Source organism: Sarcophilus harrisii, chromosome 3, assembly GCF_902635505.1.
Source record: "Sarcophilus harrisii chromosome 3, mSarHar1.11, whole genome shotgun sequence".
Lineage (NCBI taxonomy): Eukaryota > Metazoa > Chordata > Mammalia > Dasyuromorphia > Dasyuridae > Sarcophilus > Sarcophilus harrisii.
Genome location: NC_045428.1, coordinates 52119697 through 52144907, shown reverse-complemented (window position 1 = coordinate 52144907; position 25211 = coordinate 52119697). Strand labels below are relative to the sequence as shown.

The following is a 25211-nucleotide window of genomic DNA, read 5'->3' as shown; positions in this document are numbered from 1 at the left end:
CATCTGGCAAGACATAGATCAAGCAGCTCAGAAAACTTATATGACTTGCCCAAAGAAATGTCACACAGTGATCAGTGGAAGAGTTAGAATTGAAATATAGGTCCCAATGTTTTCTGGCCACTGCATCACCATATTAATGTCCCTCCATTTCTGAACCCACTCTGGTCATTCATTTATTCACTCTCTATCAGCACTAATTATACCCCAAAACTTCAAGTAACTGAATGTGGGGGTTATGAAATTATGATTTATTATCAGTAAATGTTTGATTATTATATCTATTTTATATACCTAGTTACTTAGGGTCACAAAAAAAATTTTCAGCTAAAAAGGGGTAGCAAGTGAGGAAAGTTTAAGAATTCCCGATATAGGTCATACTACATAATTTTCCATTTGTCCTCCCTAATAGAATGTAAGCTTCTAGAGGGGAACACACTATGTTGTCTTCTATCTTTTTTCACTAGCATCAGCACAGGGTCTTTAGTTTAATAGATATTTCAAATAAGGTTGCTTAAATGTATTTAATTATTTGCTTTATTATTAGGATCATAGGTTAACTTGAAGGGTTCTTAAGAGATCAGCTTCTAGTCTAAAGTTTCTTAAACTGTAGGTTGCAACCCAACATGGGATCTTGTAATTAAATATGGGGATCCTGAAATTATGATTTATTATCATTATTACCATTTTATATTACTATATATTATATTATCAGCAAATGTTTGATTTGTATATTTTTTCATATACCTAGTTACCCAGGGTCACATAAAAACAAAAGTGTTGCCCAATAAAACAAATGAGGAATAGAAAATGCAGATAATACTTGCAGCCCCTTTAGCAAACTCCTCCCATATCCCACTGTGTTCCCCCATCCCACAATTCCCCATACATATTTCCCAGCATTCTCCTCATATATTAATCTCTCCCACCATTTTCACCTCCAGCCCCCACTAACTGAGAGTGCTATTCATGCTACTTGTCCTAAGAGCAAAAAATCCTAGATTGCTACTTCATTCTATCCCCAGACTCCATTAACATGGAGGAAGGATTTATAGAAGACATAATGAGTGATGATGGCAGTTATAGGGGTTGAGATTAGACTTTGTGATTTCATTGAGTTAGGGAACTTTTGGTGATGAATTTCCTCTACCAATACAGGTGGACATCTTAGCAATTCTTAAACTGTGGTTTGTGACCCCTTAAAGGGTCTTATAAGTGGATGTGGAGGTCACAAATTACAATTTATTATCAATATGTTTGATTTGTGTGTATATTTTTTATACAAATATACCTGGGAGCACATAAAAATTTCTTGGACCAAAAAGTCATGAGTAGGAAGAATTAGAACCAGAAATCTTCTTGGATTCAAGACCAATTGCAGATAAACCCACTTGAATAATTAAAATAGGTTTTTCTCTTGGACACAGAGACTTTTGGTATTTTTTCAGATGAAAGAGTCCACGGCACCACTGATTTGATAACATTTATTTAGTATCCTTTGAAATCAGCAAGAACTTGAAGAAGCACACGGCATTCAAATACAGCCACAAAAAAGAGTCTTGGGTATAAATAAGATATGCAAGGAGAAACACACACTATTCAAGGAGCCGATTCTCTCATACATTTGTAATCTCTTAAGAGCTTCGAACAACTTGAAACATAGGTTTAATTTACTCACAATAGAAAAACTTGGACTTTTTCAAAGAAAAATATAGGATCAATACTATCACCAAATTTGTCTTCCTAGGTACTTATTGAACTTGTTGTTTGTTTGTTTGTTCTGTGAAGATGGTCTACCTCGAAGACTATTACCAAAATAAAACAAAACCTGACAAACATTGAACCCCAAAGTATGCTTCCACAAGATTCAACCAAATAATGCAGAAATAGGATCTCTACCCATGCACAGAATAAGGCAAAAAGCTAATTCATTCAGGTGAGGAATAATTAATGTAACTAGTTTCTTTTTCACAACACACACAAATCTTAGACTTCTTTTAAGATATGGATATACTGTATTATGCATCAGACTATGCTTTACATTTTTATCCTAACTCTACTCAGAAAGCCGGCACTTTAATGTCAAATAGAAACTTCTTCTCCATTAGACTTATTCTGTAACAAGCACAGAAATTAATCCGGGTGTCATAATAGTGTCTACCATGAAAAGAGCACACACTATTAGAAGCCTATGGTTTAAGAGAGCTGGAAGTACATTAAAATGTAGTCTATGAACTTCACAAATTCAGTTTTTTAAAATATTTCTTCAAACTAAAAGCTGCAGAAAATTAGTTCTTAAATATTCTACAGAAAATTCTTGAGCAGCTAACAATTTAAATTTCTTAGGGTTTTTTTTACTCTTAAAAATATTTAAATTAGTGTTGTATCTCATCTTTTTGAAAAATAATCCAAAAAAGATACAGTCGATTACAAATCTTTTGTTTTAATCAGTGTGACCAAAGGTTTGTCATCGGGACTGTAATCCTCATAAGCAATGGGAGTTGCATCATACATAGTAGGTCGGGATTTCTTTCCAAACCTAAAACACAAAAGGAAAATAGAATTCTGGTTAAACAAAGATTGTGCCCAACTTAACTGAGACTGTCCAATAATAAAAAAATTTCCTCTTATTTTTTAAAGAAATAACTGGATTTCCTAAAACATTTCAGGACCAATCAATCTACAATTTTTGTTTATTTATTTTTAATCAAGTGCTTACAATACTGGTTCCTGGGATCCAAATACAAAGAATAAAACCATTCCCTACTCAGAAGGAATTTATATTTTAATGGAGGAGATAAATACACACATACACACACACACACACACACACACACACACACACACACACATATACATATACATACAGCTAGAAAGTATTACATGTCTGAGGCCAGATTTGAATCAGGTTCTCCTGATTCCAGGGCTAGTTCTCTATAGAGAACTATAGAGTTCTGTGCCATCTAGCTTCCCCTAGATGTATGATTCTCTATAATAACAAGTATACATTTAAAAAGGACCTTCTGCATTCAGATGATAGGATTCTAAAATTTCATAACTAAAAGAAAATACAATGTCAGACTTAGAAGAAAATACCTTCCAGTTCATCTAGTCCAATATATTCATTTTTAAATCTAAGAAATAGGACCCAAAATGAGAAGCTACTGCTTCAAGCTCACACTCCCTCCTATATCCATTCCTTCAAGACTCAGTTTGGTGCTGTTCTCAATGCCCCTTGTTCTTAAGGATCTTTTCCTCCTGAAATTATTAAATATTTACTTAAGCTGTGAGTCATATCCCCTCCTCCAACCTCAGTAGAATGTAAAAACTCCTACAGAGGACAGGGAATGCTTTTGGTTTTATTTTTGAATTCCCAGTATTGATTAACACTTTGAATAAAAGGCAATTAATAAATGTCTGTGTGATCGAATTAAGATTGGCAGACTCCAATGCAGTTTTTGGATTCATTTTTTGCAAAGCTTTCAAGATGCGGATTAGTGGATTTTGAGAAAGCATATATTGATTTCTTCGCTTTATTAAGCTCCATAAATATTTAGAGAAATTAATTTATTTCCTATTCACCACAGTTTCTCATTTTACATTCATGGCGATGACTTAAAACCCCAATTTTGAAAATTAACTAGCTTTTCCTTTACAATCTTTAATGCTAAGTGACATATTTCAGTAAAAATTATGAAAACTTTTGTTTTAATATTTGCTTTTAATTTTTAAAATATATTTCCCAGATCAGGTTGTTCACCATGGACCAATCCTGGCTCTGTTCCTTGCCCTGTCTCTTTCTAGAGCTTTGGCATCAGTCAGAACTTCAACTTTTGATGAAGAGAGATGGGGGAAAAGACTATCATGCTTTCATAGAATCTCGCAATCTCAAAATGGGAAAAGCTCTCAGAGGTCAGCCAGCTGAACCCCCACCCTGAACAACATTTTTGAAAACTATTTTCCTTTGGAAACACTCATTGATGACATATGCCAATTCATTCCAGATGGCTCATCTCCAGGAGGCAGAAGGCACGATGCCAGATAGTTACCAAGCAAAATAAAGGTCTTAGGAGTTAGCAAAACAGCATTAGCGTGAGCAAGCTGGAGCTATTTTCATGACACTGAACAACATTCAACAATAATTTTTAAAGCTTTTTAAAAGATGAGAAACGGTCCCATTTACTGCCAGATCAGTATTATGCTTGCAGATAAGTGAATCTGACTTTATTTGAATAAAATCACCTAAACCGAGTGATAAACCAATAACCTAAATAGCAGGGGGAAAATGTTAAGTTGAATTTTATATGTACTCTCAGTTTGAAGAACCCGAAAGAATATTTAAGATATAAAAAGCATTTTTGTTGTTATTCAGTCATTTCAGTCATGTCTGACCCTTTTGGGAGTGGTTTGCCATTTCCTTCTGCGGGTTATTTTACAGATGAGGAAACTGAAGCAAACAGAGATATATAACTTTCCCAGAATCACATAGCAAATAAATATCTGAAGCCAGATTTGAACTGAAGAAGATGAATCTTCTGACTCCAGGCCCAGTACTCTTGCTGCTGCATCACCTAGCTGCTCTGTAGAAGGTATTTAAAGAGTTTTAAACTTTCACTTTCATGCATTGGGCTGTTTTTATAAACATTTATAAATATATTTATATTTATTTATAAAGCATATTAAGATAAACATCCACCCAAGCCTTTCTAGAATCTTGCAAAGTGCCACATGCATGATCTATACTTACATAATGTTTAGTTGTATAAAGTACTTTCCTCGGAACAACCTTCTAAGATAGGTAATGTATTATTATCCCCATTTTATGGCTAAGGAAAATTAGGCCCATAGAGATTGCTTTCTCAACTTGAAATGGTGATAGTGATAGTACCTACTTACCAAGATTATTGTGAGGATCAAATAAGTTATCTGTAAGGCACTTAGCATGTTTTATTTATTATTATTATTAATATTGTTATGTGATCTGACTGAAATCATATATACACTAAATGGCAATAAAGATAGGAAACCATGTCTCTTGAGGGTAGGGTCAATGCTTATTTTTTAATACATTAATACAAATTGAATTAATGAATGTGTTTTTATTCAGTCCAAGAGGTCTCCATGTTTCCTGGGTCTTGGATCCCTTTCATAATCTAATGAAGTTTATGGACTCATTTTCAGAATGTTTTTAAATTCACAAAACACATAGGGTCACAAAAGAAACTAATTATATTATGAAATAAGATTAGCTAATTTTTATATTATTTTAATAATTAATATATTTAATAATATTTAATATATTATATATATATTTAATATATTAATATATTTTATATTATTTTATTATATTTTTTAAATTTTTTTTAGGCTTTCAGTGTAAGAACTCCTGATTAATTGTAAAGTTAATCTGGTGAAAGGAGGGGATGAATTGTTGCAAATACACCCTAACCACTGGGGAAAGAGCCCTCAAAATGCACCATGACATCAACATGTCAATGATATCATCTTCATGGCTATGAAGGATAGTGCCTCCTTATCTCCTGAAGTCAGGTCCTTTGAACCAGTTGGTCAAAGACTAGTCAGCAAAACATCAAAGTAATGTCATTTAATCAAAGTCCATAAATCTAAGAATTTTATAAATATCTGCCACATTCTACGAGACCCTGGATAAATCAGTTTGATTCCCCGGACTTTAGTTTCTTCATCTGAAGAAAAAGAAGTTCAGAATGGAATTTTCTTGTTTTAAATCTTGTCATTAAATCGACCCATTGTTACCAATGTCTTATTATTTATGTCCTGATTCATTATAAACTTTTTGAAGGAAAGAAGGGAAAAGGAGAAGAAAAAAGAGGAGAAAAGAAAGGGGAAATAAAAGGAAGGAATGACAATGGAGGGAAGAGAAAGAGAAAGAAGGGAAGGAGATAAAATAATAGGGAAGAAGAGAAAAGAGAAGAGGGAAAGAAGATGCAGGGGAGGGGAGAGAAGAGGAAAAGAGACAAGAGTGGAGAGAAGAAAAAAGGAAAGAAGAGGAGAGGAGGAGAAAGGAAAGGAATTGAGGGGAAGAAAGGGAAGAGGAGGGCAAATCCTACTTATACTATCCTGTGATACAACAGGTAAAATAAATGGAAATTATATTGCCTGGCAGTCATATGGCAAATGTGAATCAAAGGGTGGTAGCTTGGTGGTCTTTCTGGGGGTCATCTTCTCTCTTCCTCTCCCTTTCCCCAAGTTACAATGAATATTGACATCAAGGTTGCCAAAGACTTCCTTCTGTCCCTAGTAAGCATTTTTTTAAAGACCTTTGGCTCTGATGAGTAAGACATTTGGTCTTTGCTCTGTTTCATCCAAGTGACTCACTAAACTTCTGTTCTTTCTGACTGATGAAATATCATTTTGATCTCAATGTAATCTAAAGGCTAAAAGTTGGAGATATAGTTCCTTCATTTGAGCAATTGCCTTAAACAGAGATCTAAGTCAGGAGGTTTTATAAATTTTTCTTGGAAAAAAAAAAAAAAGAGGAAACCCAAAGGCTCCCAGAACCAATGGGCCAGAATTAGAGTCAGGGTTCACTTGGTGATAAATACATGATACTGTTGAGGAAATTGCTAGAAGCCAAATGTTCCTCAGCTCCAGGTATTCTGGAAAATATTGTCTTCAGTACAATCTGGTTTTTTTTTCTTTTTTAGTCATTTGGATCACACGAGGAGCTCGCCGTTTTGTCATTCTGTTGCAAGTGGTTTTGATTTTTAAAAAATCAGTCCCAGATTCCTATACAGATACTTTGTTTCTTCCCCTACCAACAGTATCCAAGTGAAAACAGACTTCAATGAGCTATCTACTAGGAACCATTGCAGGTTCAGCCCTCAGGAGCCCGTCATAAATATACATGCATCTTCAAAGCCTGTGACAACTGGTTTGGGGATTGAAAATAAGGGATTCTGTGTCTTTCGTTTGGAGCCCTCAAAGGCTCTAGGACACACCTTTTTTGGTGCGAATGGCAGCTGAAATCTCTGGCATTCTGGAATATTGTCACAATATTCATTCCTATAGCCACCAGGAACTGTACTAAAGGTGAGAGGGAGAGATAAACTAAGCTCCCACAGATTTATGGAGAAGAGCCAGTGAACCTGACTAATTCATAATAAGCGTTTATTACATGTTTGTTCCATTCTAAGAAAAATTAACAAGCATCTTCATACTTTATTTCTGTATGTGTGATTCAAGTGAGAGAGGGAATGTAGCTTCATAGGCTAGAAAACTGAACTTGAGTCAGAAAGACTTGAGATCGATTCTGCCTCTTAACAGATATTGGCTGTGAGACACTAGACAAGTCCCAGGAAGCTCTCTAAAACTATATAAATTTCCAGATGAATTGTACTTTCAGTAATCAGCTTCGAGTTAGTTCCCCCCTTCTTAAGTTCATTATATTTATGTAATCACAAATCCAGAGCTGCTACCTCCTATTGGCTCGCCACAGAAAAGGGAAGTATCTTAATAGTATTGTATTTAGAGAAGGCAGACACTTAAAGAGATCATGCCATAGTGTACAGAGAATCAGGGCTGGAGTCAGGAAGAATCATCTCTTTGAGTTCAAAACTGGCCTCAGACACTTACCAACTGGGTGGCTCTGGGCAAGTCACTTAACCCTGTTTGCCTCAATTTCCATATTTGTCAAATAAGCTGGAAAAGGAATGGCAAACCACTCCAGTATCTTTGCCAAGAACTTGAACAAATGGGATCAAGAGTTGGACGTGGCCAAAACAACTGAACAATAATGTCAACAAAAATTATTCTCTCTAAAAACCTTGACATAATGTTATATTACTAACTGGATGATTCTGGGCAAGTCACTTAACATTATTTGCCTTAATTTCCATATTTGTCAAATAAGCTGCAAAAGGAAATGGCAAACCACTCTAGAAGCACCAAATGGGGTCAAGAAGAGTTGGACATGGCCAAAACAACTGCACAGTAACAATAATGACAAATTTATTCTCTCTAAAAACTTCGACATAATGTTATACTAAAGATTTTTAACTTGTTATGCAATTTACTAATACAGTGCTATAGGATCATGATATTTTGTTTTGTTTTTAGTGGCAGCAAATCAGGGCTCCCGCTTCTAGGAGCAACCAAGCTTTGCTCATCACTGAGAGTCTGTATAAATCAAATAGCGAGAAGGCACCAATGGGGAATTGCAAAGCAGAATTGAAGTATTTCAAAAGTAAAGCAAAATGTGCAGATTTAGAGAATCCACCTCAAATGTTCACAAGGACTTTTGTGCCTGATTGTGTGGCAGAGCATTGCCAATTCATACTGGTCTGATCACCCAGAGTCGGATACACCATAACTTGACTTAATATAATGAGGTCATTTTGATTCTCTTTGAGAATGAGGGACCACAATCACCGATGCAAGGGATCGCAGCTCTGCAGCTGGAAGGGAACTCAGAGGCCATCTTGTCCAATCCCCTCATTTTACAGATAGGGAAACTGAGGTCCAGAAAGTTAAGTGATTTAACTGGTCTCATGGGTAGAAAACACAAGAGATAAAAATCTGAATTCAAATCCTCTGATTTCAGAGCTAGTGCTCTTACACAGTATCCTGCTGCCTCTTATGACTGCCCCCAGGGTATAAAGCTACCCCAACCCACACACCTGGCATGGCGAATGGAGGCGATGGCACTGCTGAATTCACTGTCAATGCTCCTGCAATTGTAAAACTCCTCATAGGCCGGCCTGGCAGAGCCCTGGTATTCGATCCGGCTGATCCGACAGATCCCCACGATGAGGATGATCAGCATGAGGACGAAGGCCACGCAGAGCGCGCCGATTATGATGTAGAGAGAGTGGCGCGGCATGTTGCTCAGGCTCTCTGCCATGGGTCCAGACCTCCACTGGATATCTGTGAATATAAGTAAGCAGACAGATGGTAGAATGTTATTGGGGAGCCCTTCGAAGGTCCGTCTCCACTCCTTCCTGACTCTAGTATCTTCAAACTTGAGGTACCCCTATATCCCGGGCATTATACTAAGCACTTCACAAAATATTATCCAATTTGATCCTCATGACAACTCTGCATGTAAGTAGTATTATTTTCCCCATTTTTCAGTTGAAGAAATTAAGGCAAACAAAAGTCAAGAGACTTGCCCAGAAAATATAGTTATAAAATGTCTAAGGCTGAATTTGAACTCCTCCAGGTCCAATACTCCATTCACTGAGCCATCTAGTTGCCTCATTACTATATATATATATTCAATATACTATTCCAAGACCTGAAAATTAGGTCTTATTATTTATTACAATATTATATTATTTATTATAGTATATAATATTTCATATATTCATATTCAATATTCATATAATATAATATTTCAAAGAATGAGGACCTATACTAATAGGGCTTTTTATTATTATTTTGTTTATTGATAAGTATAATTCATTCATATTTAAGGTATAGTTGCCAGTTTACATTTTAAATGTATTTCTTCTTATTATTAAAGTTTTTTTATTTTCAAAACATATGCATGGATAATTTTTCAACATTGACCTCTTCAAATCCTTGTGTTCCAAATTTTCCCCCTCTTCTCTCCATTCCCTCCCCTAGATGTCAAGTACATAGATAATTTTCAACATTCACCCTCATAAAACCTTACTAATAGATCTTTTTTGTACAAGATGATGGTATTGTTTCTATAATAGGGATAGCTCAGGAATTTATAAAAGTGGGAATAGTTTGGGAGCTTCCAGGTAAAGGAAACTAAACAATTGTACAGCTTGAAGGGATTTCAAAAAGTAGTCCAACTCCTTCTTACAGATGAAGCAACTACAACCCAGGGAGTCAACATCAGAGACATGAGATACAGATACCTTGAACAGAGTCCAGATGATAAATAATAATCATCTACTGAAAAACAGGATTTAAGAAAACTTAAAATGAGTTAGTAATGATAAGAGAATTGCTAGGAGTCAGACCCTAAATGACACAAAATTACTGTCACTGATATATCAACAATATTCTCTTTTCTCTCACTTTCTACACATAGCTTCTTTTTTCATTTTTCTCCTTCAATACTATCTTATCACATTTATTATACATATACCATGACTTCTGGCAACTAGAAATAGATACTGGTAGTAAATAGGGACTGGTCTGTTTGCTTTCAAAATCTCCACCATGTTGTACACTGGTTGTGCCATCTGTGGTCCCCCAACCCAATCCAGTCCAGTAAATGCTTACTTTGTCTAAGGGTAGGCACTGGAGATATAAATAGATAAAAAAAAACTGACCCTGCCCTCAATGAGTTTTCATTGTCCTAGGGAAATATAGCAATTGGGAAAATGAGCCATTGTAGAACTATATTTTTGCCGCCATATTTCTTCAGGGCTCATGGAAGACTGTCACATGGAAGATGGTACCAACCATTCTTTATCCCCTCTGAAAAGGAAGGTAAAAATTTTTAAATTTCAAGAGAGGTTTAACTGAATGGAGGAGAAAATGCCTCAATTGCAAATATTGTGTAGCGAAATTTGTTGACTGTTTACGTTGTTAAATGTTAGAAATATTGGGGGTGAATGTGATGTAGCCTTCTAGTTTTCAAAACTTATATTCTGCTTAGATTAATGAAATAAAATGACATAGAATGAACCATTATAACTTTTTCGTCATGGAAATATGCAAATAGAACTTTGCCTATAACTGACCAACTCATAAGTATGATGATCATGTTTACAGAATGATCCATATTGCTTTTCCCCTAAATTAAGTGTCCACAAAGAATTGTTTGAAGAGATCTGGTATACATTTAGAGATTCAACTGTTATTTTCTGGCTGATGAAAGTGCAGTATGACTCACTTGATTTCTAAGTATTTCAACATTTTCTCAGAAAAAAAAAAAGCATAGGCTACAATCCAACATCAGCACAACTATGCTAAACTTTCAGAACAGCCATAGTATGAGGATAGCAGATATGTACTGGCATTTGGGGTCTATCCTTTATTTAGATGGGATTGTCCACAAGAGTGCCAGATAACCTTCTGTTGGATTTCTACAATAATATTACTTCATTTCGTGGAAATAATCTACATATGTAACATTACATATGCATGAGCATGTGTACATTTATTGACAAGCAACATGGCATAGTGGATAATTCTGGACTTGGCATCTGAAAAATATGGATTTAAAACTTGCCTCTGACATTTACCAGCTCTGGAACTATGGGAAGATTGCTTCTCTGAGTTCCCATTTTTTTTCTATAAAATGGTGATAATCATATCTACAGTGCCTTCCTCCTGTAATACTTTAGTTTCAAATCAGATAATGTATGCAAGTGCTTTGTCAACTGTCAAATGTCAGTTGTTATTATTATTATTATATTTACAGCTATATTCCCCTCTCCCTCCATACCCCCCCCCCACAGACACATATATAGAAGGTCCTCGATCTCAGTCTTCCTCATGGTGTTGTGAAGATGACCCTAAATCTCCTCTGATGTTCAAGCTCTACTAAGGCTGGAGTCTACAAAGGTGAAAGATTTCTGAGCATGGCCCTGGGGATGTCATTCAAGAACCAGTCTGGTTAAGTTGTCAGCCAGGTCATACAGTAGTTAGAGTGCTGGATCTGATATCAGAAAGATTACTTACTGTGTGACTCTGGGAAGGTTACTCTATTTGTCATCTGTAAAGAGCAGGATAATAATAGATCTTCTTTCCAAGGTTATATTAAGGCTCAAACAAGATACTATTCATAAAACAATTTGTAAAACACAGTACTTAGCACCTAGTAGTCATTACATAAATGGTAGCTACAAGCTACCCCCTACGAAAGGGGTAAGGGAAAAAGAAATTTATGATTATTTTAGCTGTGATAATTCATAAAACATGGAAGTGTTTCTGTCAGCCAAGAGTATCTATACCAATGAAATCCCAGTCATTTTAAAGTATTATATGTGTGTGTATGTGTATGTGTGTGTATATATATATATATATATATATATATATATATACTCATTCACTATCACAAAATCAATCAATCAACAAGAATTTATTAAGTACCTACTGTATGCTAGGTACTGGGAAGTCTGAATCCAAAGTGAAAAAGTCTAACCAGGGAAAACAATGTGTCCATATGTAAATATTAAGAGGAAAGAAAAGATAGAGGTAATTTGAGAGATGGAGAAAAGAAGAGTAAACTAGGGTTTAAGAAAAACCTCATGAAGAAGATGATGCTTGAAATGACCTTTGAGGATTCTTACACACATGTGATATCCATAAGACCCTTCCAATTGGATATGAATTTTACCAGATCTTTTGGTAGTGCTCAGTGCTGTGGTCAAGCCTGTCTAAGGAAACATGGGGTAAAGGATCTCCTATCATCTGTCTGTATTTCTCCTAAATAGCTAATTCCATACTGCTTTTGCTGTGGGGAAAACTGTCCAGGTTCTTTCTACACCCCCAAAAAGAAAAACTTCCTGGCTCAGTTTTTGAAGAATTGCTCCCGCATTACCACAGCCTCATTCCCCTGTCAGGAAGAAACGTTGTAAGAGTTGTTTTTCTCTTGAAACCTGCTTAGTAACCTGACTCAATTTGACTGACAGCTTAGCTAGTTAGCTTGAATAAATCCAAGACTGTGTCTGAAATGGAGTAAAATTTATTTACACCAAGTGGTTGTATCTGGCATCTCACATTCCATCCATTATCCTCATAAGTCTTCAGCTTTGCAGTATCCTGGGAGATCCACTGCATGAATCATTTACTACATTGGATAAAGCCCAGGATGGCAAAAAAAAAAAAAAAAAAGGATGCATCGGCAAAGGGATGAATGGGATGACCTCATTAGCCAACAGCAGGTACATGGCCCATGATACATGTATGCTTGGTGCTGAAGACACAGTTCCCATTTGTGTGACCCAGGAAGCATTTGGAAGATAGGCTAACATTTGTCATAAACATACCTTCCACCTACTGTACCTGGTATTTTGTAAATCCCAGACAGCTTTTGTTTCACTGTTTTAGGGTTATAGGCTCATTTAAGGTTTGTTAGGACCTTGAAGATCATCTAAGTCCAACCTTCTCATTTCACAGATGAGGAAATTGGAGCCATGAAAACTGTGATTTCCTCAAGATCACCCAGATAGGAATTATCAGAGGTAGAATTTGAATCCACATTACAGGAAGCAAGATCACATATTTAGAGGTAGAAAAAGACCTCAATCTACCTTTTATACCTCACTTGTTGGTAATATGGTGCCTAGCAATGCATCATATACATATATGACATTAGGCAAGAGCAGACTGATTATAGAATTGCATGTTAAAAACCCTCAACTAGCTCTCACAAGTCCTATTAGTTGAATTTTGGCTTGTATTATATCATTATCTGGTATCATTTATAATGAATAATATAACAAATAATAGTATTCCTATTCAATTTTATTAGTAAATAATAATAAATAAACTAATAAATCAAATTCTGCATTATTTGAATTTGCAATAATTACAACCTACCTGTCATGTCTTCCAGACCTATATCACAGGGTTACCATGTGGGCTCAACTGAGATAATGCATGTAAAGTGTTCTGCAAACCTAAAATGCTATATACATATTGTTTCAATTTTTTTCAATTTTTTTTCAAATTTACTATTATTGTTACCTAAGCAACTTTAGCTAGCAATGAGAAAACCTTATGTTTCTCAATGAAAACAATACCCAGTATACATCAGGCTGTAAAGCTTCCTTAGGGTGTTTTCTTTCAATAAAGCCTGACAGATGTGCAAGAAACCCCAAAGCAATGAATGTGCATGATGATGACTCAAATTTTCAGACACCTGAGTTGTTATGGTAATTTCCCAGAATACTCTGATTTATCTCGGGACATGGACAGCATCAAATACTAATAAGAATGATAAATTATCTTCCCAGGATGATGGTTACAGCTCATCTCTCTGTGTAGACCTGAAAAAAAAATCTATGGGATAGACCTTATTACATTTTATTATTACTGATTGGATGTTGGATAATGACTACCTGCCAAGTATGAGAGACCGTTTATGGCCCTAGGCTAAAATTAATAGCAAAGGTTGCTGTGGAATAGCTAAAATAGAACTAATTGGCATGTGAAATTGTGGAAGCTCTGTAGACTAATGCTTTCTAACAAGATGCATAATAATAAGGGTCTCTTAACTGGTTTTGGTTTATAGCTCTGTTAGTTAATAGGCATTTACCAAGTTAATAATAATTATCATTAATATTAACAATTGCTAGTATTTATTTATATAGAGCTTTAAGTGACTGCATGGACACTGTAATTCACAATGGGGATATAAAAATGTAAACCATTCCTACCCTCAAGAAGCTCACATTCTTTTCATTTTGTTTTAGGTTTTTTTGTTGTTATAAAAGAGCTTTCATTCTAATAAGAGACAACATGTAACTAACCAAATGAATATAAGAATACATTAAAAATTATGTCAGAGGGGAAGTAGCTGGAGGGAGAAAGAAAGAACTGAGCTGAGTAGTGACAGAAGTCAGAGAAGCTGAGAGGCAGAGCATTCTAAGCATGGAGGAAGCCTGAAGGTTAGAGATGGAAAGTAATGTGGAAAAATATAAATAAGTCAGTATGTTTGTTGTTCAGTCATTTCAGTCTTGTCCAATTCCTTGTGACCCTGTTTGGGGTTTTCTTGGCAAAGACACTGAAATAGGTTGTCATTACCTTCTCTAGCTCATTTTACAGATAAGGGAAACTGAGGCAGAATAAAGTGACTTGCTCAGAGTCACCCAGCTAATAAGTGTGTCTAAGGCCAGATTGAATTCAGGTGTTCCTAACTTCAGACCCAATGCACTGTGCAATCTAACTGCCCATATAGCATGGAGGGGAAGGAAGACTAACAAACAAGAGCTTTAAATACCAGAGGGGTCTCATGTGTCTCTAATTTACTACTCTACCCTATAGAAACTAGGGCTGTGATTTTCCCTAAAGGAGGAAAGAGGAAGAAGGAAGGATTAATTGACAATTCAATTGGCACTGAACAATTGCACTACACAAGTATCTTCCATGCACATTAAGACACTTTCTGTTTGGGAATTTTTCATAGAATTGATTCTAGTTCTGTCTCTATCACTTTTCCCTGTAGGTCTGAGAGGTCAAGTCTCAAAGGCCCTTGGAGATTTCATGGAGATGAGTGAGTCCAACTCCCAGCCTTCATTTGCTACTACCAACTGCAAGAGAAATCATCTGACTTTCTCCCTTTAGCTCGCTGCCCTCCCTCTCTCCTCCTCCTTCTCCTCCTCCTCTTCCTCCTCCTTCTCTCTCTCTCTCTCTATCTATCTCTCTCAAAGCTGCATTGTAAAATCCTGCAGAGCAGGAACATCATAAGTCCTGTCCTTGGGGTCAAAAAAAATCAGGTTCAAATCTAGCCTTGAAAGCTGACTCCCTGGAGGACCAGCGGCAAGTTGTGCAGCTTTGCCTGACTTTCAGATCCTACATCTATGCGATGGAGACATTGCTATTATCAGACCTTTTTTACAAAATAATCGCAAAGATTTAGTTAAGGTTGAAAAACACTTTGCCAATATTATCTCATTTGATCCTGACTGAAATCCTGGCAGACAGGTGCTACTATTATTCCCATTTCACAGATGAAGAAACTGAGATGGTGCAGTAGATAAAACACTGCATCTGGAGGCAAGAAGACCTGAGTTTGAATGTGACCTCAGACACTAGATGTATTCTCCTAATAAAATCTCTTCACTGTTTTCTACACCCATTTCCTTATCTGTAAAATAAGAAGAATAACAGAGCCTACTTCACAATGCTATTGTCAGTATCATATGAGATCATAATTGTGCTTAGCCCAGTGTCTGGCACATTGTTAGAGCAATATAAATGTTGGCTATCATCATCATCATCATCATTATCATCATCACCATTATCTACCTACTTATTAAAAATCTGAAGTTGGATTCGAACTCAAATCTTTCTGGCTGCAGATCCAGTATTCTATCTTCTACATGACCTAGCTATCTCCTAAATAATATATGTCCAGCATCTTGTGAGTTTAACGTGCTACTTAAAATTCAATTATTCCTAGAATGAGGGCAGAGAAGTCATTTGATAAAATCATAGGATGTTAGAATTTTAGAATTAGGTTAATACTTTCCTCTGAAGGCAGCTAGGTAGCTCAGTCAATAGAGTTCTGAGGCGGGAGACAGAAGGATCAAGTTCAAACTCAGCCACAGATACTTACTAGCTGTTTGACCCTGGCTAAGTCCATTTAACCTCTATTTATCTTAATCTACTAGAAAAGGAAATGGAAAACCAACCCATTATTGTTGCGAAGAAAACCCCATGGAAGTGTTAGTGTGCTATAATCCAAGAACTGAGCAACCAATCCTTACTCCTAACTTTTCATAGATGAAAAAATCAAGGTCAAGAGGGGCTAAATGAAATATTCAAGACTGTACAAAGACCGTAGCAAAGTGGTGAAGATTAATCTTGAAATCATGAAATCTGGATTTGAATCTGGACTTCGTCCCTTAATACCAATAACTCTAAACAAATCACTTAACTATCAAGGTTTCATTGCTCTCCTCTGAAGAAACTGGACCAAATAGTCTCTGAATTCTCTCCTTTCTTTAGTGTCCTGTGATTTCTGGAATAGTATTTCTTGGAAAGGGGATCGGCTGTTTTCCATATCCACTCAAGGACCAAATCAGGACATGATTAATGGTAGAAGAGAAGGATTTCTGTTTCTGTTTAAAAGGGAGGAAGTTTTTTTCTTCAACAATAGAGGCTATTGGAAATTCTCGTTGTTGACCTTTTTTTGGTGGTTCTTTGAGATTGGTTAGATGTGAGTCTGTCAAAAGTCAGGGAGATACAAAGGGCATTTCTAGTTATCTTCAAGCTCTGTTGTCCTATAAATCAGTGACATCAGATGCCAAAGGGCCTGTTTACTTGTTTGCTTAAAATCCAATTCAACAAGAAAATATTTTAAGGTTCTTTTCCACACTAGAATTCTTCTATTTTATGAACAGAGGCTTTTCGAGGTCATTTGCTCCTTAAATTGCATCACAGCATCATTGTGCTAATTTTAGGATAAATCTGTTATGTTTTATCTCTATGATAACATTCTATTCACTCATGGCTATTTTTTTGAGAAGCAGATAGCAAACTTATTTGGTGAAAGCAGAGAGCAAAAGGGCCAAAGATGACACATGGTGGGGGTTGGAAGTAAGTGTTTTGGGAACCCTGAAAATGTAGTTAGTTGTTTCAGGGGCAAAAGGATGATTTTTATACTGAGAAAGTGAGGCGGCTCTTTGTGAAAGGGGAAGTTGCTCTTAGTCATTCAGTACCACCCAAACTAACTCTTCTTAGTTGATTATTGTCCTCAGACCCAGCCACCAACACTTCTACTTCTTCTGTCATCTTCTCATCCAACATGACAATAGTAACAATCTCCTAACTGGTCTCTCTAATTCCAGTCTCTTCCCTTCTAGCCCTAGGCTGCCATATTTCTTTTTTGAATTCATGGTTCTGATTATATCACACACTCAAAAATTTACAATGCCTACCCTCTGCCTCCATAATGAAGTCTATATATGCCTTTTAATATGGCACTCAAGAGAAGACACCTCCTTCCACTCCTTTGTAGAGGTTGAAAGTCCACAGTTTTGCTGAATTATTCATCTCTTCACTTTTAAAAAAATATTTATTATATAGGGTAGCTTTTTGAAGAGGAAAAGAGAAGGGAGAGATTTTCCCAATATAGCACTAAAAATTCATTTTTTAAAAAAGTCACACAAGATTCTCCATGAGGTCCTAAACTGTTCCACAAAACATAGCCTCTTTGAGTAATTCAATGAGTTACTAAACAATTCCATGGTTGGAAAAATCTTCCTTGCAGTGAATGTTGAAAATTATCTTTGCATCTGTTTTGAAAATAAAAAGCTTTAATTAAAAAAAGAAAAATCATCCTTGTATTAAACATGTTTTTGCTTTATATCATCCATCATTGTGCAGTTCTTAGATCAGGGAAGACTTAAATATGAAACCTGCCTCCACTATCTCCACTCTGGGCAAGTCATTTAATTTCTCTATGCTTCAATTTGCTCATCTGTAAATGAGGATAATAACAGATAATAACAGCACTTTCACAGAGAGGTTGTGCATGAATTAATATAAGAAAAGTGCTCTGCAAATATTCATGTATTCCACAGAAGCTAATTATTTTCCTTCCATCAGTGAATATGGTATCCATCTGGTCAATGTTCCTCAAATAGGGGGACATTTTTTGTCCTAACTTGTGACGTCACTGGTGGGGGAAACTTCTAATGCATAAACTCTTACACTGATGCATCTATGATGGTTAGTGTTAAAGAACTGTGTAAAGAACAGACGACAAAAGCAGAACTGAAATCCAGGTCTTCCCAAATCTAAATCTAACCATCTCCCAGCTATATACAATAATGACTCTTTATATTTTAGATATTTCCAAATGTTTAATAGTTGTCACTTCTCAATTTTTGCTTCTCTGAGTTTAATAATTGGAGTTCCCATGGCCATTAGTCAGAGATTTTAATTCCTATTTCTTTGTCTTCAGTACCATTTTGAAATTTTACATGCACTACTATAGAGTCTGCAACAGGAATTTAAGTAGCCTAGTAAATAGCTAGCAAAGCACCTAGTAAAAGTACCTAAAGTAAATTACCTAGTAAGTAGCTGGTAAATAATCAAATGGTGAAGAGTATAAAAATGATATCACTCTGGGCCTCAGTTTCTTTCTTTACAAAAAGAAGGTATAGGACAAGTTACAAACTGTCGCATTAGCTCTAACTTTCTGATTGTCTTTAAATATGTTTTCCATGATTCATGGCATCATGCCAATTTATTTTAGGAATAAAATAATATTTTTGGTGACTACTGGTCATTTTTTGGATCATTATGACATCTCACTCTTTTTCTATGCTACTTTTACTGAAAAAATCAATCTCTATTTTATGTACTTGGAGTCTCTTTTCTCTCTTAAATCTTCTGGCCTGTACTTCTCCTTTCTGATTCATATTCTCTTCATAACTAGTCACTCCTATAATTTATCAAGGTCATTTTTATTCTAATCCCTTTTTGGTGATGAGGAAATTGGGATTAAGTGACTTGTCCAGGATCACACAGCTAGTGTTAAGTGTCTGAGGCCAGATTTGAATTCAGATCCTCCTGACTCCACAACAGGTGCCCTATACATGATCCCATTCTTTAAATGAAATCTGCTGAAGCTGAGTGTCATCTGAAAATGATTGTTCAGGTACATTCAGCTGCCAAAATCATCTTCCTAGAATGTGGAGTTTGACTCTGTCACACCCTACTCCATTCAATCAATAAAAATGACTCTTCTGGGGTCAAATATAAAAATCTTGCTTAGCTTTCAGAGTCCCTTATTTCCTGACCTTTCCAATTTTCCAGTCTTCTTATATCTTATTCTTCTCCACATACTCTCTAATCCAATGACCCAAGATGCTCCATCTCTTAATTCTGGGCATATTCATTGGTTGTCCCCCATGGCTGGAATGATCTCTCTCCTCATCTCCACCTCTCAGCCTCCCTAGCTTTCTTCAAGTCCCAATCCAAATTCTTCTTTCTTCAGGAAACTATTCCTGATCGTCCTTAATTCTAGTCCTTTTCTGCTATTGATTATTTCCAATTTATGTAACTTATTTACATGTTGTCTCTCCCATTAGGCCGTGAGCTCTTTGAGAGCAGGGATGGTCTTTAGCCTTTCTTTGTATCTATACCAGTTAACAAAGTGCCTGGAATATAATGTTTAATAAGTGACTTTTTACTTATGAATTATTGTAAAATTATATATATATATAATTATAAAAAGGATTATTATAAGATAGTCCCAATAAGATTTTCTTAGGAAGTTGTTCTTTATAAAAGTACTTTCCACACCATGGAACGCCATATATCTCTTCTTAGGGTTCTTAGAAAACTAAAAAGTTTTCTTTAATCCTATATAAAATATAAGTGCTCTTCACTAAAGTTTAATTCCTTGTGATGCAAAAGTGTTTTCAAAGACTGGTACTTATGAAGGATAAAGTCTAGTTGATTCTTCAAAATGAGCATAATGTTCCTTTGCAAAGTGGGAACTGAGAAACAGAAATAGACAAAATGTAGGAACTTTGGTCCTAGGCTACTTTCAATTATATAAGAATGACAGTCTCCTGGTGGAAGGAACTTGATCTTGGATGAAGTGAAGCATACCCACAGCATACTATGACCAGAAAAGTTTTGGCCAACCACACAGAGAGAAAAAATAAGGTATAGATATTGAGATTTGCGATAGTAAGCAGAGAGAAAAGGAGCCAGTGGATGTGATAGGAGCCTAACAAACCAGAATTGAAATGTTGAAGCAAAATGGCAATCAACACAGTCTGTGATTGTGTAACAATGAGAGGCTGTATGATAACCCACAACACAAACCTCATCCCTGATTTCTGCACCTTCTTTAAAGAGATAGTAGTAGCCTTACTCTCCCTATTAGTGTTAAAGGCACTAGTGGTCAGATGTTTTCTACCTAAGTTTTACCTTAATTCTTAAGCTACTAAACCATAGCTAATGCTTGAATGCAATGTTAAGGGGAGGTAAATTAGGAATACCTGGAAAAGAAGGACTCCTATTTCACCAGCCTAGTTGGGGGCTCATTGAAACTACTATTTCACCAGCTGGTTGGGGCCTCAACTTATAAAAGAAAGAGATCATTTATTGATTTATTTTAACAATTTCTCAGAGCAGAGAGAATATTTTCACCAGGGGGTATCACTAGGAATAAAATGAGCCAGTAATAACAGCAGGAGTTGGGTAAGAGAAGTAAGCATCCATAATCCCTTGGCCCTAAGGCTAAGTTTAAAAATATACTTTGCCTTTAGAAGGGCATGGAGAAGAGGTAAAGAAATTGGGAGGAAAAAAAAAACATGCCTGAAAAGAGGAGTGAATTATGGGAAATTTCTGGCTACACAAATGACAAGTGGAGTAAAGTGATTGAAAGTCTTGCCAGCTGATCTGCCCTAGTGCCCCTAGAGAAGTTACATTTTGTATATTGCTCATAAAATATAAATTACCAAATTCTAATTTTTTTTTTTTTTGCTGAGGCAATTGGGATTAAGTGACTTGCCCAGGTCACACAGTTAGGAAGTGTTAAGTATCTGAGGTCAGATTTGAACTCAGGTCCTCCTAACTTCAGGGCTGGTGCTCTATCCACTACACCATCTAGCTGCCCCTAAATTCTAAATTCTTTAAAGAATTCTTCTGTTGTATTCCCCCACCCCAAGTAGCTTATACATGGCTTGGAACACAATAGGCATCCCACAAGTCTTTTAAATGAAAAAACATTAAACACTTACTATGTGCCAAGAAAAGTGAAGGGGGGCAAAAAAAAACCCAGTTCTGTTCTAAAGGAGCTTACATTCTAATGGGGAAGAAAATGAATATTGGGGAGTGGACATAGGGAAGTGTTTTTTTTGTTTAGAGAAGCTACAAAGATAGTAAGTGGAATCATTGAGCAGCTATATAACTCACTCTTTTGACATGGTCATTGGTCCTAAAGGAAGAAGTAGAAAGTGAGTGGGGAAGAGAATGACTGAGCCTTCTAAGAGGAGGGATAAGGCAACATGGTGGGAAAACAGTCGACAAACAATAAATAGCATGATGGGAACATGACCAACAAAAGGCAGTACAGTAAGATGTCTGACCAAAAGCAGCATGGTTATTGGGTCAAACTAAAAATGGTGATAGCTTTCCATTCAGAAGAGTTTATACTAGTGAAGGAGTGTGAAAAGATTTAAGAATTGTGTGATTTTATAGCTACAATTCCTTTTTTTTCCACTTTTTAATATATATTTCAGGGATCAATTTAACCCTTGATTCAATTTACAAAATGAAGTGTTTACTGAACTCTCCATACAAGGACCAGGTTGTAATTGGCTGGTCTTCCCTACATGATGGTAGATTCTCTTTTTTATGTAAATATATTTATACAATTATCTTGCTGCGTAAGAAAAAAATCAGATCAAAAAGAAAAGAAAATGAGTAAGAAAACAAAATGCAAGCAAACAACATCAAATAGAGTGAAAATGCTATGATGTGATCCACATTCAGTTTCCACAGTTCTCTCTCTGAGTGTAGATGGCTCTCTTCATCATAAGATCATTGGAACTGGCCTCAATCATCTCATTGTTGGAAAGAATCACATCCATCAAAATTGATCATCATATAATATTGCGGTTGCCATGCACAATGATTTCCTGGTTCTGCTCATTTTACTTAGCATCAGTTCATGTAAGTCTCCCCAGGTCTCTCTGAAAGCATCCTGCTGGTCATTTATTACAGAACAATAATATTCCATAACATTCATATACCATAACTTACTCAGCCATTCTACAACTAATGGGCATCCACTCAGTTTCCAGTTTCTGCCACAAACATTTTTGCATGTGTGGGTCCCTTTCCCTCCTTTAAGGTCTCCCTAGGATATAAGCCCAGTAGAAACACTGCTGGGACAAAGTCATATGCATAGTCTGATAATTTTTTGAGCGTAGATCCAAATCGCTCCACAGAATGGCTGGATCCATGCACTATTCCATCAACAACGTTTTAGTGTCCCATTCTTCCCATATCCCCTCCAAAATTCATCATTATCTTTTTCTGTCATCTTAGCCAATCTTACAAGTGTATAGTGGTATCTTAGAGTTGTCTTAATTTGCATTTCTTTGATCAATAGTGATCTAGTGCACCTTTTCATATGACTGGAAAATGTTTCAATTTCTTCATCTGAAAATTATCTGTTCATATCCTTTGACCATTTATCAGTTAGAGAATGGCTTGAATTCTTATAAATTTGAGTCAATTCTCTATATATTTTAGAAATGAGGACTTTATCAGAACTCTTAAAGCAGAAATGTTTTCGCAGTTTATTGCTTCCCTTCTAATCTTGTCTGCATGAGTTTTGTTTCAGAATCATCTATTTGGTATTCAGTTATGAGTTCCAGTTCTTCTTTGGTCACAAATTCCTTTCTTTTCCACATATCTGAGAGATAAATGATCCCATGTTCTTCTGATTTACTTATGATATCACTCTTTATGTCTAAATCATGAACCCATTTTGACCTTATCTTGATATATAGTGTTAGGTTTCCAATTTTCCCAGCAGTTTTTGTCAAACAGTGAGTTCTATCCAAAAAGTTGGGGTCTTTGGGTTTATCAAACACTAGATTAATATAATTATTCACTCTTTTGTCCTGTGAACCTAATCTATTCCACTGATCAACTACTCTATTTCTTAGCCAGTATCAAATGGCCACAAATATTGGGAAAACCTTGAAATATCTGTGGTTATCACAATGGACCCTCCTGATTCTACAGGTATGGATTTCTCTTGATACAATATTATTTCTTGTTCAAATTTTCCCAAAATTCCTCTCTCTATTCAACACAATAGAAATCTTTTTTCCCTCAGTCTTTTAAAACCTAAGAGGATCCAGAGCATCACTTGGGTTATCTATCTGCCATCTTTCATTTGGAGTCCATGATAGACCCAACTCCATCTCAAGTCACATGGTCCCTGAAAATTACCATTTTTATGCTGTTTGTACAGCACAAATAGCCACTGGTGTCACCCTGAATATGTTCATGTCCTCCTCTATTCATTGCCATGGAAATTACTTATAAATTTTTTTCCTGACACTGAAGTCCCAAAATATACAAACATGTAGCATCTTCAGGAGAATGTAATCCTTTAGAGATTTGAGCCTTAATTCCATTTTCAAATGAAATGAAGGTTGCTGTTTGTTCTTTATTCTCGAAGAAGACCATGACATCATGGAAGCGATGCCATGATATGCAAGTCAATTAGATTTAAGTAAGGGAGGGCTGAGCAAGGTCACCAGCTTCACTTTCTCCTCCAGAGCCATATGGGGTCAGTGGCAAGATATAGATCAAGATGGCCAGAGATGGCCCTAGAAATTTTGTTCTAAAGACATGGAAGGGCTAGATTTTAGTACAGGTGAGGCTATATAGCAATGTCCTTTCTATACCTTGTCTTATAAATTCAGGATTTGATCATAGGAAACAAGATGCAGAAATACTTACGGACTTCACAGTTTGGTCCAATCCAATTGTGGGGACAGTGGCAGATGTAACCATTGGTCTGGTCTATGCATGTCCCAGAATGATGGCAAGGGTTACTCTCACACTCATTTATCTCAGTCTCACAGTCTTCACCTAAGGGAAATAAAAAGCATTTCACAAATCACAGCTGCAACATCAAATCCCTTGTTTCAGCTTATCAATAATTGCTTTTTATGGCTGGCAAAGGCATGGGCAGGTAAGATTTATAGCCCCTTTTATTCTAGCAGCAATTTTTGCTTCATCCAAGGTACAAAATACTCAGGCCTAGGTATGGTTCAAAACAACAAATATGGTTCTAAACTAAAGTCCTTTACACGGGTCATTTCACCCTTGTCTCTTAGAATCTGAGTTGCCTTCATGCTTCACACAGTCAAATAAGTGTACAGCGATGGTTCTGGAGTCAGGTAAAAACTAATCTTCTTGAATTTAAATCTTTCCTCAGACACTTACTAGCTGGGTGACCCTGGGCAAATCACTTAACTCTCTTTGTCTCAGTTTCTTTCTCTGTAAAATAAGCTGAAAAAGGAAATGGCAAACCACTCCAATATCTTTGCCAAGAAAACCCCAAATGGGATCAGAAAGAGTTGGACATGACTGAAAAATGACTGAACAACACATTATATCCCACCACCATTCCTCTATCTCACCTCAAGCAGAACAGAATCTACACTAAAGGTATCAAACTCATGTTTTCAAGCTTGTAACATTCACTAGAGTAAAATGTCATTGTAAATATTCAACAAAATAAATAAAAATACAATACAACATGGGAAAATTAATTTGTGGTTTTCTAATTTAGGAGGCAGCCCAACTATCCATTTCTATTTGAGTCTGACACCATTAACACACACTCTAAGAGCATCTTTGTATTGCCCAGCTCCTGGTACAGTAAGTACCCCATACACAGTAAGTCCTTAATAAATGCTTGTTGAATTGATCATTTCTCAAGGAACCGTGAGTGACAGCTACTATTACCATATCATTATACTACTATTCCTTCTCCTGCTAATAGTTAGCATTTATGTAGTACTTTA

At 36.1% G+C, this 25211-nt stretch overlaps 1 protein-coding gene across 1 annotated transcript in view; it reads right to left on the bottom strand.

The window, feature by feature from the left end:
* Positions 1–1467: 1467 nt before the first annotated feature.
* Positions 1468–25211, bottom strand: part of DNER (delta/notch like EGF repeat containing) — a 326206-nt gene continuing 302462 nt past the window's right edge. Inside the window, exons 11-13 of the mRNA XM_031957886.1 lie at positions 24139–24270; positions 8655–8901; positions 1468–2536 (exon numbers count right to left, since the gene is read on the bottom strand). Of these exons, the coding sequence (XP_031813746.1) occupies positions 2425–2536; positions 8655–8901; positions 24139–24270 (491 nt within the window). The 3' untranslated portion in view covers positions 1468–2424. The remainder of the gene's footprint in view (positions 2537–8654; positions 8902–24138; positions 24271–25211) is intronic.